The sequence below is a fragment of the Neophocaena asiaeorientalis genome, unplaced genomic scaffold (assembly GCF_003031525.2).
Source record: "Neophocaena asiaeorientalis asiaeorientalis breed wild unplaced genomic scaffold, Neophocaena_asiaeorientalis_V1.1 scaffold418, whole genome shotgun sequence".
Lineage (NCBI taxonomy): Eukaryota > Metazoa > Chordata > Mammalia > Artiodactyla > Phocoenidae > Neophocaena > Neophocaena asiaeorientalis.
Genome location: NW_020175731.1, coordinates 3819040 through 3840152, shown reverse-complemented (window position 1 = coordinate 3840152; position 21113 = coordinate 3819040). Strand labels below are relative to the sequence as shown.

Sequence of the window (21113 nt, the reverse complement as noted above, 5' to 3'; positions counted from 1 at the left end):
AGAGAAAAGAGAAACTTTTGGAAAGAAAGACTCATATAAACTGCTTAAGGATTGGGTTTCCTTCATTCATTAGATAATTCACTTCTGCAGAATGATGCATTGCCCTACCAGATTAATGAGACTTTGCTAAAATTTCCTTAGCTAGGAACACGTTTGTCAGGCCATCAAGTAAACCTCAGGTCATCCCCTTATTAATTTAAAGGCCATTTATCAAACCAAAGAAAGAAGGGAATCCATGTGAAGAAAGACAAGGACAATTAAAAGAAAGTAGAGAACTCCAAAGTCTATAGTACACAGATTACCGTATTCTGGACAGAGTGTTCCGGAGTCCAACTACATAGAACAAAATGTTGGCATCAGTGTTGCTGTAGATGCTGTTGATGGCAGCCATAGCCGCACCCATCCTCCCTGCTGCTGCACAAATCACCACCGGAATCTCATCTTCCATATCCTCAGGAGTCTCAGAGTCATCATCTGGAAACATCAAAATCAGAGTCTTGGAACATGAAGGAATTTCACAGTGTGGAAGTCTTGCCTTCCACATTCCAGGGGGATGATAGCATGGTGGGGAAGAGATTGCCAATTATTCTCCAATATCCCAGTCTCTCCTTCTTCTCTTAGAAATACAACATTGGAACTTTAGCTGGCACATAGCCAACCACTAAGAATATTTTTCCAGACTCCCTTGCAGCTCTGTGTGATCAAGTGCTGACCAATGGGATGTTAGTGCCAGTATATGTGCAACACCTGAGTTTGTCTTTAAAAGGAATATGCTTACCCTCCCCTTTTCTTTTCCCCCTTCCCATTGCCTGGAATGTTGATATGATGATAGGAGTTCAAGCAGCCATCTTGTACCATGAGATGGAAGCTGCCTCTTGAGGACACCGAAACTATAAGATAGAAAGGATCCTGATCTGGATGATTATGGAACTGACACATCAGACTTTCACTTGAGAGAGAAAATAAACTTCTATTTTGCTTAAGTCACTATTATTTTGGAGCTCTCTTAAAGAAGCCAATCAGATAGCCTAACACATACACACAGTTGAAAAATATGTGAAGAACTGAAAAGCCTCACTTGATTCAACATTCTTCAACTCTTGTCTGAATTGGAATATTTACCTTGCCTACATTGCTATAAAATATACTGCTTGTGATCTTGCTTTCTGTTATCCACGCTCTTGTTGAGAGAGTCAAAAGTTGATGGCAAAAAAAGGAGATAAATGAAAAAGTATGACTAAAGCATAAGATGAATAATTGATTATCCTTCTGATCCTTGGCTATGATATAAAATACTAATGTCATAATATCATATTTCGGTACCACAACTTTCAGGTATGAAGAATAATAATTATCAGTATGTATTCACTATCAAACAGATATCTGAGTTTTACTTAAAGCTCTCTCTTTCTTTACGGATGTCTTTTTGCAAAATCTCTATTATTCAGACCCAGGGTAGTTTTAGCTGATACTTAATCCAACAAACGTGTATGAAACTAACCACCAGGTACTCTGCTTTGAATAATTTAAGAAATATTGAAAGGCCTCCCTCTTTATCTCCTACATCCCTTCCACCACTTTCCTCCGCAAGTGAAATTTCCACCACTACAATAATTTTTCACAGTATATTTGCTGGCATGAGATAATGCTCATAATATAATGGGGAGAGAACACAAAATCCTTTCCAGTATTTGATCCAAATTTGACACATGCATATTTGCAAATGGATCTATGTCTATTTATAGAATTATGAGTAATTTTAATTTCCTTATTTGTGTTTCTTGTATTTTCCAAATTCTCCAAAGTAATTACAGGTTGCTTTTATAAAGAGAAGAAAAAATTTCTTAAGGGACTGTTCCTTTTGAACTAAACTGTCATCTTGGGGAGGTCCCCTAATCATGTGGTATGTTGCCTAATCACATGGCACCTGCAGGCATCTAAGTGATCTGCCTAAATGAAAATCTGACTATGTTTCTTCATTGCTTAAAGTTCTCCCATGGTTTCTATAGGATAGAGCCACATTCCATTCCTGGCACACGTGGATCCAGTCCCTGTTCACTTCTCTAGCCTTGTCTACTTCTATTCCAGCGTTGCAAAAATACTAGCGGTTCCCTGAATACTGGCACCATGTTGTCCCTTATCTTAATGCCTTTTCACAGGCTGTTTCTGATGTCTGGAATATTATTTTCATCCCCTCCTGCATGTCTAACTATTACATATTCATTCCAAATGCAATATAGACATTGGAGCCCCCAGGAAGCCTTTAACAGCTCACTAACACAAATTAGTTCAGCCCTCACCCATGGTCACTCTGTCCTTGCTTGTGGGTGGATTTACCAGCTGCACTGCAATTTATTTGGTAGCATGTCTTTCCTTTCTCTCCTGTAACACTAGGAGCTCTGTGAAGGCTGGGACAGTATCTTGTTCACCTCTGTCTCCTCTGCAGCTAGCCCAGTGCTGGAACATGGTAGATTCTCAATACATTTTGGATGGTTGGCTGGCTGGCTGGCTAGGTGAATTCATTAGAAACCTCTGTTTGAGCACTTACCACACTGCATGGGAAGAATCTGTTCATGTGTATGCCTCCTATACTAGACTGTAAGCTCACTGTATTATCCCCACTGAGTCTGGCACCTAGCAAGCACTTAATGAAAGTTTGCTGAAATCAACTAAACAGATATGATGCATTGGCCTTAGAGAAAAGGGCCCTAGAGGAATAATTCATGGGTGACTCTTAGGGGCAAAGAAAGAGGGAAGGTTTGAAAATCTGGGGCAGTACCTGGCTGTCAGGCTCAGATAGAGTCCTTCATCAGGCTATGGGCAGAAGGAGGTTTGGAGGAACGCGTCGCCTTGAAAGAAGAGCACCCCAAGGGAAGGTCAAACACTGAGTTTACAGCTCTGCTGCAGACACATCACACCACCATACTGCTTAAGAGCCTCTGCCAGTCAGAGAATCTGGGAGCTAACCTAAGCCAAAATGCTCTCTGCCTAGAAGTCTTTCCTGGACAGAGTGATAGATGAAGGCGCGTTGGAGGAAGGGTGGGAAGATTTTTCAACTGTAATTCTTCACCAATACCCCATCCTAGCAGATCTTTGGGAATCAGCCATTGTACTACTTGGATCTGTTACACCAAATGCTGCCTGAGCCAGACCATTAAAAGGTTTGTTATGAGAAGCCATTTGGTGCCCATAAAAATCTCATATATCTGTAACTAGAGAAAGCCCGTGCGTAGCAACGAAGACCCAACGCAGCCAAAAATAAATAAATAAATAAACTTTAAAAAAAAAAAAAAAAAAAAATCTCATATAATAATGGCATATGGACCAGAAATTTATTATATTGCTTTAGACCCTTCTCACAAGTAACTCTTATCAAACAATGTCCATTTCTAGAAGAGGTGAAATGTCTGCACTCCCAGTGCCAAACCTCTGAATCGCATTTCAAATTAGAACTATTTCAGCCAAACATATGAACTTGCTGCACCCCAAATGGGCCAAGAGTGAATCACCAGCACGCTGACTGCAAGGAAATTGGCGGGAGATTCCATGGAATGTCATTATCAGGAGATTCCATAGAATGCTACCATGTTTTTCTTCAGTACATGACTTCCCAGGGCCTCTGGACTTCACGTATGACACTAGTTCTTTGAATTAATGTTTTAAAAATTGTGAAGATTAATATGGAATAGGTGAGGTACAGAGGATTTTTAGGGCACTGAAACTATTCTGTATTCTATAATGATAGATAAATGTCCTTATAAATTTCTCAAAACCCATAAAATGTACAACACCAGGGGTGAACCCTAATGTAAACTATGGACACTGGTGGAAATTCCCTGGTGGTCCAGTGGTTAGAACTCCCTGCTTCCACTGCAGGGGACACGGGTTTGATCTCTGGTCAGGGAACTAAGATCCTGCATGCTGCACAGCATGGCCAAAAAAAAAATTTAACTACGGACACTAGTGAAAATGATGTGTTAACATAGGTCCACAGATTGTAACACATGTACCACTCTAGTACGGGATGTTAATAGTGGGGGAGGCTGTGTGTGTGTGTGTGTGTGTGAGCGAGTGCATGTGTGTGCGCATGTGTGCACGTGTACGTGTGTGTGTGTGTGTGTGTGTGTGTGTGTGTGTGTGGTGGAAAGGGGTATGGGGGAAATCTCTGTACCTTCTGCTCAGTTTTGCTGTGAAACTAAAACTGCTCTAAAAAATAAAGTCTATAAAATATTAACATGCACTTCTGGAAAATTCCAGTCAAACAGAAGAGTATCTAAATGGTGACTGTTTTCTGCAGACCTCGCAGCCCACATTCCAAAGGTTACCAGTGTGGTATGTGCCTCTCAAACCCTTCTTAATGTACATACAAAAGCACATATACTACATATTATATAAATATCACATGAAATTTGAGGTATTATTTTAAAACCAAAATACCACCCTCCCCCCCCCAAAGGAGAATCATTTAAGAGTTCTTTGGACTGCATCTTCAAAAGTAGCCAAAGAATTCAAGTGACAGGGTATCCCAGAAAATCTTTTGCAGTTAGTGAAATTAGGGTGTAACTAAGAACATTGAGAATACTACACACACAGTTTAGGTGACCTTGGTATAGTGGTGGGACAGCAGTGATTATAAAATGAAAGTAATTAACATGTGCATGCTCTGCTGGGGGAGACTAAAGGAAAAGAGGTGTTCAGCCTAGAAAAACATTTCTCAGTGGATTTTCTATGAAGTCAATGTGTCTTGGGTTTAACTTTGAAACAAATTTTAAAATTTTTAAACTGAAAAAAAAAATGAAATCATACTTTTCATAGTCTTCTGTAACCTGCTTTTTCCACTTACATACCACAGACATCCATCTTTCCATGCCAACTATGTTCTTTTGAGTGGTATTTCATAACACTGATTCCCCCTCTTTTTTTAAATTTTAACACTGTGTGGGATAAAAATGTGCTATTGGATCCATTCATGTGGTGAAAACACTTTATCGTATATAAATATATAGCCAATTAGTCAGGATGTGCATTTCCTCACAGTTCTTTTAACAGCTATTATAAAAGCAACTCATTTCTTTCCATGGAGAAAGGAATTTGCAATGCAATCTGCCGACTGAATGTGTTGGTTTATGGGCAGGAAGTAAAACATGAGGAGTAACAAGCTCAAAGTTCAGACCACATTTGACCTTGTATGACCTTCTCTCTCTCTTTCTCTCTCTCTCTCTCTCTCTCTGTCTCTCTGTCTGTCTCTGTCTCTCTCTCTCTCTCTGTCTCTCTCTCTCTCTCTGTCTCTCTCTCTCTCTCTCTCGACCTTTCTCAAAGCAATTTATTGAGTCATTAGTTACATACTGCTATGGACTGAACTGCATACCCCTAAAATTCATATGTTGAAGCTCTAACTCCTAGTACCTCAGAATGTGACTGTATTTGGAGATAGGGCCTTTAAAGAGGCAGTTAGGTTAAATGAGGTCCACCCTTAATTCCATATGGCTAGTGTCCTTATAAGAAGAGGAAAAGATACCACGCCACGTGAGGACACAGAGAGAAGGCGTTCCTCTGCAGGACAAACCAGCCCTGCCGGCACCTTGATCTTGGACTTCCAGCCTCCAGAACTGTGAGAAAATTAGTGTCTGTTGTTTAAGCTACCCAGTCTGTGGTATTTTGTTATGGCAGCCCAGGCAGACTAATATAGATTTCTTTAAATTTACCTACTGTAAGTACATAGTTCAATGATATTTAGTAAATTTATCCCATTTTAGAACATTTAGAATGTTCTAAAATCCCATTTTAGAACAATTTTCATCACCAGAAAATTTCCCTTCAGCTGGGCTGCAGTCAAGCCACTCCCACTCCCAGCCCCAGGCAACCACTGACCTGTTTTTCTGTCTCCATAGATTTGCCTTTCCTAGAAATTTCCTTTAAATGGAATCATATAACATGTGGTGTTCTGGGTCTAGCATCTTTCATTTAGTATGTGTGTGAGGTTTATTCATATTGTATCATGTATTAGTAGTTTGTTCCTTTTTACTGTTGAAAAGTACTCCATTGCATGGATATAACACATTTTATATATTCACTACTTGATTCACGTGTGGATTGCTTCCAGTTTGGGGCTACTATCAATAATGCCCTATAAATATCTGCATACATATCTCTGTATGGAAATCATTCACGTTCCAGAGGCTTCTAATGTTCATCTAGACCTGATTATACATATTTTTAATTTTTTATGAATTTTAAATTAATTAATTTTTGGCTGTGTTGGGTCTTTGTTGCTGCATGCGGGCTTTTCTCTGGTTGAGGTGAGCGGGGGCTACTCTTCCTTGAGGTGGCGGGCTTCTCATTGCAGTGGCTTCTCTTGTTGCAGGGCACGGGCTCTAGGCATGCAGGCTCCGTAGCTGTGGCGCACAGGCTTAGTTGCTCCGTGGCATGTGGGATCTTCCTGGACCAGGGCTCGAACCCGTGTCCCCTGCATTGGCAGGTGGATTCTTAACCACTCGCCTCCAGGGAAGTCCTTATGAATTCTTTTATATTGAAAAAGTCAGCTTTGTGAAAGCAGGGACATTATTTTGCTCCTTGTAGTGTGTCCAGTGCCTAAGCCTCTGGCTTAAAAAAAAGTGTGAATATGAATGTATATAATGCACCAAAATATTAATTGTATTTGTCTTTGGCTGATACAGCTACAGGTAATATTTTGTATTTTCCATAAATGAGTATATTCATTTTGCTGATATAAAACAGTAAACTAATGAAAAATAAAACACTACTGGTGCTACTTAATTTTTGTGTGTGTTGGCTTTGTATGTTTGGAGAAGTGAGGTTCCATCCCATGCAATTCACCCCTGAAGAGGGAAACTGGGCTCCCCAGTGCAGCTGGAGGAGGACATATGGTCAATGCAGCGATTTTGCTCATAAGCGAAATTATTGAGCGACTCCAAAAGGGTGGATGCAGAGCAGGCCACTCAGAGTGAGGTCCGAAAACCAACAGCCTCAGCATCAACTGGGAGTTCATCAGAAATGCAAATTCTCAGCCCCACCCCCAAACTACTGATTCAAAACCTGGGGCCAGGACTGTGTTTGAACAAGCCCTCTGTGTGATTCTGTGCTAAGTTTGAATAGCACTGATCATTCTACAACACAACTGAAAATCTGGCCTTGGGTGGATATTCTAAAAGCAGGTACTTGGAAGCTGACTGGATTTTTGTTTCTCTCTGAACCCAGCTATTGGAAGGACTCAAACTGTGTTCTTAGGTATCTCATCTTGATGGACCACATGGCTGCCTGCCTGCTCCGTTCTTCTTTTTTCTTAATATATTTTTTCTTTGTGGTAAAATACGCAACATAAAATTTACCATCTTAACCATTTTCAAGTGTACAGTTCAGTGGTATTAAATACATTCACACTGTTGTACAATCATCACTGTCATCCATCCCCCTAACGCTTTACATTTTGTAAAACTGAAACTCTATACCCATTAAACAACAACTCCCCTTTCCCCTCCCCCCACCCAGCCCCCCGCAGTCATCACTATGCTCTCTGTCTCTATGAATTTGGCTACTCTAAGTACCTCACATTGGTGGAATCACAGAGTATCTGACTTTTTGTGACTGGCTTAGGTCACTTTGCATACCTGTTTTGTTCCTGAGCACAGTCCCCCTATGAACTTTCTTATACAGAATCCCACAGATGGTCACAATCAAAAGGAACAGCAACACCTGGTTAACTGAAATAAAAACAGAAACATGTTCAAGTATAACCTATCAAACTGAAACTGTGGAATAAGTTTAGAATAGCCAGTGGGAACAGACGCTCTCCCTGACATACACAGGACTGGAGGCCCGGAACCTTTCTCTAAGCAGGTAGCACGTGGAGTCAAGAGTTACCCTGTGGTGCTGCCGATACTCAAGGCTACACAGATGTAGTTTAAGGACAGCCAGGGCTAAACCCAGGCAGTCTGACGGCAGAAGCTACAACCTTGATGACTGCATGATGTTGCCTCTGGAGCCACTTTCTGTGCAGGAATACTTTGTTTCAAATAATAGCCAACATTTATATGACACTTATGATGAGCCAGTGCTTATTATGAATACATGTTCTTAGTCATTATAACAGCTGCTTCTCAGTTAGTTCTAACCACTGGTCAAGGATGATGTACATAAATCTCTTGCCCTGAGTAAGAGGTTAGAAGATCCCAATACCTCTTCCCAGTCTAAGCCTCCAGGGCCATCCTTTCCAAAACAGTGATGCTTGCCCTTAGGATCTACTGAGAACTAGAATGGTGTCGGACAGTGTTTTCCTAAGTATGGAGCCATACACCACTGGTTGTACATGGGATGATTCAGGAGGCTTGTGTTCATAGCATTAAGTAACATTAAATCACAGTGAGAAATCAGTCCTAATTTCATATGCAGGCAGGTAACCAAAGCTACCCAGAATTGAATAACATTACTCTAACCATATATATTTGTACAATCACCTTCTTCTGAGACATAACTGTTACTCTACTTATAGTAAGGATATACACTTTCTATTACAAAATACACTTATAATTTTTTAAATGAGTCAATTTAAAGAAAATAGTGAGTCATGCACAGAACAGAAGGAACACAGATGATGAGAAGTTGAGAAGGTGGTACACTGCCATATGTGGTACACAAATGCCTGCAGTTTGGTAAACATTGGTAGAAGGGGAAAGGGCTGGGATTTGAAGTCAGACTCAAATTTCATTTTACCACCTACTAGCTGTGTGGCCTTGGACATGTTACTTAACCTCTCTGAGCCTCAGTCTGCTCATCTGCTAAATGGGGATTGTAATAATAACCACTACCTTGCAGGGGTGTTTTGAGAGTTACCAAAGGCAATGTAGGCCCAATAAATTTAAAATCGTTTTGTATTATTATTTACTATTTTTGTGTGTCAAGATATTGATACTTATTGGCCTCATACCGATCTATTTTCTGGCCCCTAGGCCTTTGTCTTCACATTTGTAGAAGGAAGGAGTTGGACAATCTTCACGGATGCCTTCCAGAGCTATGTCCTAAGGCTCAATGGTTCTGCCTTGCTGACATCCATCCCTTCTCTGCCTTTCTGGGTTATCAGATTCAGCCAGAGACAACCAGATACTATACTCAGTTTAAAACAAAACTATATATGGGAACATATGTATATGTATAGCTGATTCACTTTGTTATAAAGCAGAAACTAACACACCATTGTAAAGCAATTATACCCCAATAAAGATGTTTTAAAAAAAAAAAAAAACTATAGAGAAACAGAAGACAAGGGACAAAGTTCTATAGTTTATCGATACAACTGATGAACATTCGCTTCCCACAGCCACTTTGAGGAAGCAGCCTAATGTCTACTACCATCTGACCCTTTTTTAGTATAAGTATGTCCCATGCAATATTGGGGATATACTTATACTAAAAAATTATTCACAGTTTATTAGAAATTCAAATCTAACTGGATATCTTGTCTTTTCATCTGCCACATTGGGCAACTCTATTCTGAGGGTAACTAACCCAATTAGGTAATTATTTTTCCCCTAGATTCACAAACAACTGGATATAAAATCAGAGGCAAGTCCAGGTTTTGATGGGGTCTGAAGATTACATAATTTGAAGTGAATCTTATAAGAATACGAAATTACAAATGCTAAATTAGGCAGGAACATGAATACTTACTTTAAATGAGAAAATAAATAACATTTGCAACCTTTACGGAAACATCTGACCCCTCTCATGAAAAATCCTCCTCTGAACAAAACACTCAACAACTTTCTATGGAAATCATCCTCATGTGATGATGCCAACAACTGTCTGTGGGAAAACTATCCATGAAAACCAAAGAAGATTAAAAAAAAAGAAAAAGAATAAGATTCAGCATCAAAACAGTCCTCCAAAATATCTATTTTTAATCATAATTTTTAAAAGTTTGTAATCTTACTTTTTCGTAACAAAGCCATGTGTGTTCATGTGGATAAAAACTGTGACCTGTGGATTAAAGAATAAAAATTATTTTTAAAAGGCAATCAACCCAAAAGTCATAATACAATTATTAAGGACTATATCTTTGACCATTTGCTATGTGGAAAACTTTGCAATCATTCTTTTTTTTTTGGTGGTACACGGGCCTCTCACTGTTGTGGCCTCTCCCGTTGCAGAGCACAGGCTCCGGACGCGCGGGCCCAGCGGCCATGGCTCACGGCCCAGCTGCTCCGTGGCATGTGGGATCTTCCTGGACTGGGGCACGAACCCGTGTCCCCTGCATCGGCAGGCAGACTCTCAACCACTGTACCACCAGGGAAGCCCTGCAGTCATTCTTAACTGTTCTGAATCTAGAATTTTGAACTAAATATTTCTTGAATTCAGCGCTCACCTCTTCAAATTGATTTCTCTGGCTGTACAAAACGTACAAAGGACTCCCAAAGCGTAATCTTTTACCTTCTCCAAAAACTGCCCTGTCAGCCCTCTGGGTTAGCAGATCAGATGGCACTAACTGGAAGAAATGTCACATAAGAAGTTTTCCTTGATGTAAAATATCAATCCTGTGTCTTTTTTTCCTGCTATCATAACTTCATTCCTTTGATAAGGAAGCTTCTACATCTTCAGTAATCCCTTGTGAAAACAGAACCATCCTGAGAGGGGCACATTTTATGCTCCATTCAATCATTCAGTAAATATATATTGAGATCCTACTAAAAGCCCAGCACTGTGCTATGTACTGGGGATGCAGCAACACACAGATCAGTCCCAGTCCCTATCATCATGGAGCTGCTTTCAGTAGAGAAAACAGATATTAAAATGTAACAAGTAAAATAATTAGATTATGGTAAGTGATACGAAGTAAAAAACAGAAGTGCTGGGATAAAGGTGAATAGAGACCGGGAGGCATCTTGGTGAGAAATCAGGAAACACCTCACTGAGGAGATGACATTTGATCAGAAGAAAGGGCAGGAGCCAGTGGAGAGAATGCAGAAGAGCATCCCAGGCAAAGGGAACAGCAAGTGCAAAGGCCCTGGGGCTGATGATTCTAAGTACCGCAAGAGGTTCAATGTGGCTGGAACAGAGTGGAGTAAGGGAGAGACTGGCTAGAAGAGGCTGGAGACAAACTGTGGGGTCTGTAAAGGAATATGGATTTTATTTTATTTATTTTTTTGGCTGTGTTGCATCTTCGCTGCTGCACGTGGGCTTTCTCTAGTTGCAGCGAGCGGGGGCTACTCTTTGTGTGGTGTGCAGGCTTCTCATTGCGGTGGCTTCTCTTGTTGCGGAGCACAGGCTCTAGGTGTGCAGGCTTCAGTAGTTGTGGCTCGTGGGCTCAGTACTTGTGGCTCACGGGCTCTAGAGCACGCAGGCTTCAGTAGCTGTGGCACGTAGCTCAGTAGTTGTGGCTTGCAGGCTCTAGAACGCAGGCTCAGTAGTTGTGGCACACGGGCTTACCTGCTCGGCAGCATGTGGGATCTTCCTGGACCAGGGATCGAACCTGTGTCCCCTGCATTGGCAGGCAGTTTCTTAACCACTGAGTCACAGAGAAATCCCTGGATTTTCTTTTAAATGCATGTAACCCCCTCCATCAGCCTTTGTCTTCCTTAAAGCCCTAAAGCAATGTTTTTCAAACATTCCCACAGAAATTCTGATGATAAAGGAGAGCGGACACTCCAAAGTCATCCCCAGTAAGTTCAAAATATCTTAAAAGTTTCTTGTTTTACCTTCAAGTTCATGTAAACTGTACATAAATATAGGGGGGAAAAAATAGTCCCTTCATTGTCGGAAGAGCTTCTCTCAGGGAGAAAACTCTTCGTTATGAAATCAAGGTCTTCTATACACAGATGGGATGGATAGGGGTGAGATCAGGAGAAAGCTAACTGGGTCGAGTAAATGATGAGCTGGAATCCCCGGGTTTGGCAGCAGCCCAAGAAGAATAGCATGTAAGGAGGAGAAAGATCACAGGACAGGAGCTGCCAGTCACCCAAGAGAACTTCTTTCCCTGTGCAGATGGGCCCTAGGGACTTTCAAAGAACTGGAATTTCCAATATGCAGTCCACAGTCTCTGCCATGCTCTGCACCTTCTAATCCCCACCTTACCTCTACACTGCTTTCCCCTCTGGATCTAAAGACACATGTTGCTGTGTTTAAGGGAAATCAAGGGAACGGGTCAATGTTCTTTATTTTGGACATGGAGGACAGGGGAGAGAAACAACTGAGCTAGAAAGTTCTGTGGGCACCGGACATGAGAATGGAAGTCATCAAGAATTGGTACAAAGTTTGGAGGGAATATTGGATAGAGGAAAGGTGAGTTAATTTTGAGTTAATTGCATTTGAATCTCCAAATCTATGGCAGATGGCAGGAATCTTAACCTTTTCTTGACATAAGTATCTTGGAAGTCTGGTGAATCCCACAGACCTCTTCCCAGAATAATGTTTTTAAAAGCTTAAAAGATATATTGTATTATAAAGAAAACCAATTACACACTTTTAAAGAAAATTATCAGAATATTGGGGGAAAAAAACAAATTTGTGATACCTATAGCATTAAACATGCTTCTTTATTAAATAACAAGGGCTATTAGCAGGTATAATACTTATTGTAGCTTTAAGTAGTAATGAGCTTTAAAAGATGTGAGATATTTGTAGCAGCTGTGATGTAACATGAAAGTACCTGATTTACACAGATGAGGAAGTCACAGGTACTACAGTTCCTTCTGTGGCTTGTTCCCTATATTCACAAACGAAGGAAATGCTCACATTTTTCCTCATCTAAGTGCATGAGAAAATGAAATGTATCCATGGACACTCTGAGGGTCTGTGCATCCCAGGTTAAAGGTTACAGAATCCCTGGGGTAGGTTGGTTCAACTGACATCTGGGTTAATATGTCATAGAAAAGTCATGTGTTCAATGTTTTACCATCTAGAAAAACTGCTGCTTTGGGAAGATTTGCCAGGTTTGTGCTGTGGCTTTTTGTAGTCTTAACCACTGGACACCAGGGAAGTCCCAGGAACAACTTCTTTCAAGAGAAGAGGCAACTACTTCTTTAGAGAATTAAGAATTGGCCTTATGAGAACTATTTTTCTGCCAAGACATTTGAGACACGTTGACAAGGTAATTTCTTTATAGTATCCTGGATTTCCACAAATTTCCTGTTGTGAACTTCCATAATTAGAAAGAGTGCTTCACTCAGGGAGACACAAATGGTGATGTATAACAAATATTCAGTATACCTATTTTTTTTAATAGACTTCCTGTGACACATGTAATTGATTAGCTGCATATTAACAGGTCAGCTTCAAAATATGACTTGATTTTCTTTTTTGTGTGTGTGGCCATGCAGCATGTGGATCCTAGTTCCTTGACCAGGGATCAAACCTATGCTCCCTGCAGTGGAAGTGCAGAGTCTTAACCACTGGTCCACCAGGGAAGTTCCTTGACTTGTTGATTTTTAAATGTTTAAATTTTTACATATAGTAGAATTCACTTTTCTGGTTGTATTGTTCCATGAATTTTAACACATGCATAAATTCCTGTGATAATCACAACAAATGAGAAAAAGAACAATTCCAACACCTCCAAAAAATTCTCTTGTGCTGCCCTTCTGTAGGCAAACCCAACTTGACACCTAACTCCCGGCAACCACTGATGTATTCTCTGTGGCTATAGTTTTGTCATTTCTAGAACGTCATGTAAATGGATTCATACGGTATACAATCTTTAAAGACTCTCTTCTTTTGCTTAGCATGACGCATCTGGGATTGATACTTGCCGTTGCATGAATCAATAATTTGTTCCTTTTTATTACTGAATAGCGTTCCATTGCAAGAATGTATCACAGTTTATTTAACCATTAACCCATTGAAGGACATCTGAGTTCTTTCCAGTGTTTTTTGATTATGAATAAAGCATCTGTAAACACTTGTTTAGAGGTTTTTGCATGATTTTAAGTTTTACTTCTCTGTGGTAAAGACCTAGAAGTGGGGTTGCTGGGTCATTTGGTAGATGTGTGTTTATAAGAAATTTGCCCATCTGTTTTCCGGAGTGGCTGTATCATTTTGCATTCCTACCAGCAATGAAAGAAAAGTCCAGTTGCTCAGCATTCTTGTCAGCACTTGGTATTTTATTTTAGCTGTTCTAATATGTGTATTTCGTGGTGGTTTTAATTTGCACTTCCCTAATAACTACTGATGTTGAGGATCTTTTTATGTGTTTATTTGCCATCTGTATATCGTTGTGATGGTTAATTTTATGTATCAACTTGAAGGGGCCATAATATTTGGTCGAATACTATCTGGGTGTTTCCTGCGAGGATGTTTTTGTATGAGATTAATGTTAAAGCAGTAGTGTAAGGAACACAGATTGCCCTCTCTAATGTGGGTGGGCCTATCCAACTAGCTGAAGTTCTAAACAGAACAAAAAAGCTGACCTTCCCCTGAGTAAGATAATTTCTCTGGTTTGACTGCCTTTGAAGTGGGACATTGACTTTTTCCTACCTTCAGACTCGAACTGAAACTCATGCTCTTCCTGGGTCTTGAGGCTGCCAGCCATCAGACTGGATCTACACCAGCGGTTTTCCTGGTTCTCAGACCTGCAGACTCAGACTGGAGCTACACCTCTGGCTCTCTTTAGTGTCCATCTTGCTGACTCAGCTGGCAGATCTTGAGTCTTTTTGGTTTCCATAATCACATGAGCCAATTCCTTATAATAAGTCTTCTTCTGCATACATATACATCTGATCGGTTCTGTTTCTCTGGAGAACGCTGACTAATGCAATGGGGAAGTGTCTGTTTAAATCTTTTCCCAATGTTTTAATTGGATCATTGCTTTCTGATTTCTAAGTTTGGAGAGCTTTACATACTCTGGATACAGGTCTTTTGTTAGATGTGTGATTTGCAAATACTTTCCCCCAGTAGGTGGCTTGTCTTCATTCTTTCAACAATGAAAAGTTAAAACTTTCCTTTGCACAGCAAAAGTTTTCAGTTTCGATGATGTCAAATTCATCAATTTTTTGCTTCTACAGATCATGCTTTCAGTGTCATATCTAAGAAATTTTGGCCTAACCCAAGGTCAGGATGAGTTTCTCTTATGTTTTCTTCTGAGAATTTTGTAGTTTAATATTTTGCATTTCAATTTGAGTTAATTTTTTATATGGCATGAGGTATAGGTTAAAGTTCATTTTTTAGCATATAAATATCCAGTTGTTCTGGGATCACTTGTTGAGAAGACTATCCTTTCCACTGAACTGATTTTTTTTTTAATATTTCATTCTAATTTTACAGTGTTCAAAGGGAGGCTTGAGATTTATCAAGGACTTTAAATCTAGAGGATGATGCGTGTCCCAAAGAAGGTTTCTGATTCTTTCCTACACTTTCTAGATTTGGATAGCAATCAGTGGCTAAAAAGTAAGTTATATCATCAAATACAGATTCAACGTTCTCAAAATAGCACCAGGCCTAAGAAGACAAGAAAAGGGCTGTATCATCATGAAAAATTTCAACCAAACATTTCTCCAAATCCAAATCCTATCTTTTCACAATATTCTGGAGTATTTTATTTGTGCTCTGAAAATCCAAGAGGGCTAACAGACTCTCTGTTCTCAAAATATGCCTGTTATAACTCTGCTTCCTGGATGTCCCAGTTCACAATTTATCTATATGCTTATCATAATACCTTATATATTCATTAGAAAAAGCAGTGGGCATTCAGAGAAGCAGAGGATAGCAAGGAAAGTTTGATGAAAATAACTGAAATTTAACCATTAGAAAAGAATTTTAGATTATAAAATTCATCTTAGGAGATTGGTTCAAGATGGCGGAGTAGGAGGACGTGCTCTCACTCCCTCTCGCGAGACCACCTGCATCACAACTCACTGCTGAACAATCATCGACAGGAAGACACTGGAACTCACCAAAAAAGATACCCCACATCCAGGGGCTTCCCTGGTGGCACAGTGGTTGAGAATCTGCCTGCTAATGCAGGGGACATGGGTTCGAGCCCTGGTCTGGGAAGATCCCACATGCCAGGGAGTAACTAGGCCCGAGAGCCACAACTACTGAGCCTGCGGGTCTGGAGCCTGTGCTCCACAACAACAGAGGCTGCAATAGTGAGAGGCCCGCGCACCGCAATGAAGAGTGGCCCCCGCTTGCCACAACTAGAGAAAGCCCTTGCACAGAAACGAAGACACAACACAGCCAAAAATAAATTAAAAAAAAAAAAAGATACCCCACATCCAAAGACAAAGGAGAAGCCACAATGAGACGGTAGGAGGGGCGCAATCACAGTAAAATCAAATCCCATAACTGCTGGGTGGGTGACTCACAGACTGGAGAACACTTATACCACAGAAGTCCACCCACTGGAGTGAAGGTTCTGAGCCCCACATCAGGCTTCCCAACCTGGGGGTCCGGCAACGAGAGAAGGAATTCCTAGAGAATCAGACTTTGAAGGCTAGCGGGATTTGATTGCAGGACTTTGACAGGACTGGGGGAAGCAGAGACTCCAGTCCACACAGACTCTTGGAGGGCACACACATGTACTACAAAAAAAGAAAATTACAGACCAATATCACTGATGAAAATAGATGCAAAAATCCTTAACAAAATACTAGCAAACAGAATTGAAGACACATTAAAAGGTCCATACACCATGATCAAGTGGGATTTATCCCAGCAATGCAAGGATTCTTCAATACGCACAAATCAGTCATGGCCATATTAACAAAGTGAAGAAGAAAAACCATACGCTCATCTCAACAGATGCAGAAAAAGCTTCTGACAAAATTCAACATCCATTTATGATAAAAACTGTCCAGAAAGTGGGCATAGAGGGAACCTACCTCAACATAATAAAGGCCATATACGACAAACCCACAGCAAACATCATTCTCAATGGTGAAAAACTGAAAGCATTTCCTCTAAGATCAGGAACAAGACAAGGATGTCCACTCTTGCCACTATTATTCAACATAGTTGTGGAAGTCCTGGCCACAGCAGTCAGAGAAGAAAAAAAATAAAAGGAATCCAAATAGGAAAAGAAGAAGTAAAATCGTCACTCTAGAAAACAAATATCATATATTAACGCATATATGTGGAACCTAGAAAAATGGTACAGATGAACCGGTCTGCAGGGCAGAAATAGAGACACAGATGTAGAGAACAAACGTATGGACACCAAGGGGGGAAAGGGGGCCAGGGATGGGCGTGGGGGGGGTGGGATGAATTGGGAGATTGGGATTGACATATATACACTAGTATGTATAAAATGGATGACTAATAAGAACCTGCAGTATAAAAACATAAATAAAATAAAATTCAAAAATAAAAGAAAAGCCACAGACCCTGTTTTTGTAGCCCTCCCAGCTTCCTTTTTCCCCTCTAAAAAAGTGTTCTCCTCTTGCCATGAGGGAACTTGCAAGTGGCTCACCATAGCCGCAGACCTCAAATTCTCTGCTAATTGTGAATAAACCCATTTTTGCTGGAGGAAAAAAAAAAATTCATCTTAGTTTCGAAATCTAAAATTAAATTTTGTCACATATTCATTCATTTCTTTGTGGCATTTTCCAGGAGTTGGAAACTGACTTCCTTTATCTTAAAAAACAAACAAACAAGCTAATTTACCATAAATAATTTGTCTTGAAAACTCAAAATTTATTTTAAAATTAAATTGATCCTGCTTAATTACGGTGCTTCAAAAGAACTTCTGAACTTGACGTTTGACTGGATGCAGCCGTCAGCAACCAGGAATAGTAACCTTTAGAAATCAGCAACATGACAGAGAAGGCAGGATAGCATAGTACACCAGGGTTTCTTTATGAACCAAAGTGTTGTGAGAACTTGTTGGCAGTGATCTAGGGAAACTCTTCAACAGGGATTTCATTCAAGCCTTTAACTCACTGTAAACAACTGGCTACAATGTCCCTTTCATTTTCCCAGGATATAGACTGTACACCCAGGAGCTCTGAGTGCATTTGCAACAGCCCTTCTCCTTTTCCCCTCTTGCACTTGGGAAAGAATTGAGTCAAAAAGCATGCTACTTACGATTCTTCTGAGATTGGTTTCAGGTACCTTTTATCCATTTACTATTCTGGATGATATACATTCGGCTAACTTTTTGAGGTAATGTCAGCCTAGAACGGTCTTTGGCCACATGTCTGTTCCCTTCCAGAGACCATCTGGTACCACAGGAGAGAATGAGGGGGAGACCAGAAGGCCCTGGGCTCCAAATCCCTGAGGCCAGCTCCTCCCTGTATATCCCAGTCAGCCAAGCCAATCAATTCCCCTCTTTTCCTTAAACTTCTTTGAAATGAGGTTCAATTTCTTCAAACGAATCCTTACAAATACATTCCCTGTGACCAGAATGGAATGGATATATTACTAATTTCATTTTTCAAATGAGGAAATTGTGGCTCAGAGAGGGTCAGTAACTTGCTCAAAATCACACAGCTGGTAAATAGTAGAACAGGGATTTGAAATTAGGGCTCTCTGACTTCAAATCTGATGCTCTTTAACCACAAGGTTCTGAAACTCATGAAAGGCTATTCTGGCTACCCCAGAGGCAGGTGAGGTGGGCTCCAAGTAACAGATGTCACTGTGTATTCATGAAATTTCACAGCTCCCAGGCGAGGTTGGTCTGCTCTCCCTTGAGTGCTCCGTTACTCTAACTACTGAGCTCATGCCAAAGAGTAAGTGCTGACTCATCTGGCAAGGGGGCTCATCTTTCCCCTGTCCAGCACGTTGCAACTCTAAAATCTCTTTAAGATAAAATAAGAGGGGCTTCCCTGGTGGCACAGTGGTTGAGAATCCACCTGCCAACGCAGGGGACACATATTCAAGCCCTGGTCCAGGAAGATCCCACATGCCGCGGAGCAACTAAGCCCGTGTGCCACAACTACTGAGCCTGCACTCTAGAGCCCGTGAGCCACAACTACTGATGACCGTGCACCTGGAGCCCATGCTCCGCAACAGGAGAAGCCACCACAGTGAAAAGCCCATACACCACAATGAAGAGTAGCCCCCGCTCACCGCAACTAGAGAAAGCCCGCACGCAGCATCAAAGACCCAACGCAGCCAAAAATAAATAAATAAAACTTTTTTAAAAAAAAGATAAAATAAGAGGATTCAGGAAACTGATATGCACATCTAATTGCAAGGCAGAGCAGTAGTGAGCCAAGGAGGGAAATTCCTGAAGCAGATTCTTGTAGGAAACCTTCTAAGGTGCTTTTAGAATACAAGGCAGAAAGGAGTCCCTGAGAAGCATGTACCTCCAAGAGAAAGCCTGTTTCATTTACTTTTTATTTTGGTTTTTTTTGGTCTTGCCTCACGGCTTGCAGGATCTTAGTTCCCTGACCAGGGATAGAACCCCGGCCCCTTGCAGTGGAAGCATGGAATCATAACCACTGGACTGCCAGGGAATTCCCTGTTTCATTTACTTTTTAAAAAGCATATGAAATTGTATAAAGATTCAGTATGCCTGAATGGCATACTTCTCTCCCTCTTCACAATTTGATCTCATCTCTGATGGTGGCACATTCTGTTTAAGCTGCTATAAACTGGTATTTCCGGTGCTTGCAGTCAAAAGCATTCTAATAGATTAAGTAGGTGCGCAAGAGATGTTTGCAGCTTCTAGAGAGGAGCTGATGGTATGGATTTGGCAGAGGGATCAGAGCTGTAAAGGGGTAGAAGAGTGATGGGGGGAAGTCAGGGATGAGAGCTGGAGGAAACAGCTGCAAGACATCTTAAGAAGACATAGAGGGCTTCCCTGGTGGCGCAGTGGTTGAGAGTCCACCTGCCAATGCAGGGGACATGGGTTTGAGCCCTGGTCCGGGAGGATCCCACATGCTGGGGAGCAACTAAGCCCGTGCACCACAGCTTCTGAGCCTGTGCTCTAGAGCCCACGAGCCACAACTACTGAGCCCGCATGCCTGGAGCCCGTGCTCCGCAACAAGAGAGGCCACCGCAATGAGAGGCCTGCACACCACAGCAAAGAGTAGCCCCCGCTTGCCGCAATTAGAGAAAGCCCATGTGCAGAAACAAAGACCCAACACAGCCAAAAATAAATAAATAAAATAAATAAATTTAAAAAAAAAAAAAAGAAGACATAGAGTAAGAAGCAGAAATCTGGGGCCAAGGGAAACGAGTGTCTGGGGCAGAGTGTGAGAGAGCATATTCTGGGTTACCATGGTTCCTGCCTGCGAGCAAGTGCAGCACAGGACTCATTACTATGCGGGCGAGGCCCAGGTGCACGGGAGGTGCAGGCCACCTGCCCACACTCTCCTCCTCTACACACATCCTGTATGTAGCCTGCGGGACCCCGCACTCGCCTGCTTTCCCACCACCTTTGGGGACCGCTTATCCTCAGCCTCTTTGGCTGTTCCCCCATCTCTGGAACCTCTAAATGGTGGACTCTCCTGGCTTGAAATACCATTTATATGCCTACAACTCCCTAATTACTGTCTCCAGCCCAGATCTCTCACGTGGACTCCAGACTCCTAAAGCCAAGTGTCCACTGGGTGGCTCCACTTGAAGGCATCCTCATGTCCAAATTCGAACTCCTGACGTTTGCCCAAAACACACATCTCCCATCATCTCCCCCAGCTGCACAACGGCAACTCCATTCTCCTAATTGCTCCAGTGAAAATAAACTTGGTGTTATCCTTGACCCTTCTCTGTTTCTCATTCCCCACAGATGGACTGACCACAAATCCTGTCAGTTCCACCTTCAAAATATATCCATGATCTTCACCACCGGTACTGCCTTCTCCCTACCATCCTTTGACTGGATGATTCTGCCTGTGTCTCCTTTTAGTTGGTTGTGCTGTTTTCTGTTTAAAATTCTCCAAGCCTTCGCTATTTCTCTCAGAGTAAAAGCCAAAGTCTGTACAGTGTCCTACAAGACCTCACCCGATCACACTGGCCTCCTTGCCAGGCATTCTCCTGCCTCAGAGCCTTTTACACTCGTTCCCTCCACTGGGAATGCTATTCCCTTCACCTGGAACACTCCTGCCAGATATCCATGTGGCTGGCTCCTTCGCGTCCCCCAGACTCAGTCAAAACCCCCTAACCTCAGCAACACATATGTCACTTCTCCTCAGCAATGACCACCGTCCAACATACTGCCCATTTCATCA

The 21113-nt window shown here is 41.5% G+C and overlaps 1 protein-coding gene across 3 annotated transcripts in view; it reads right to left on the bottom strand.

The window, feature by feature from the left end:
- Positions 1–21113, bottom strand: part of GLT8D2 (glycosyltransferase 8 domain containing 2) — a 41348-nt gene that overhangs the window by 12613 nt on the left and 7622 nt on the right. For all 3 annotated transcript variants that reach the window (XM_024732084.1, XM_024732085.1, XM_024732086.1), the window contains exons 2-4: positions 9947–9993; positions 7629–7721; positions 303–474 (exon numbers count right to left, since the gene is read on the bottom strand). In XM_024732084.1, the coding sequence (XP_024587852.1) occupies positions 303–474; positions 7629–7721; positions 9947–9965 (284 nt within the window). In that variant the 5' untranslated portion in view covers positions 9966–9993. The remainder of the gene's footprint in view (positions 1–302; positions 475–7628; positions 7722–9946; positions 9994–21113) is intronic.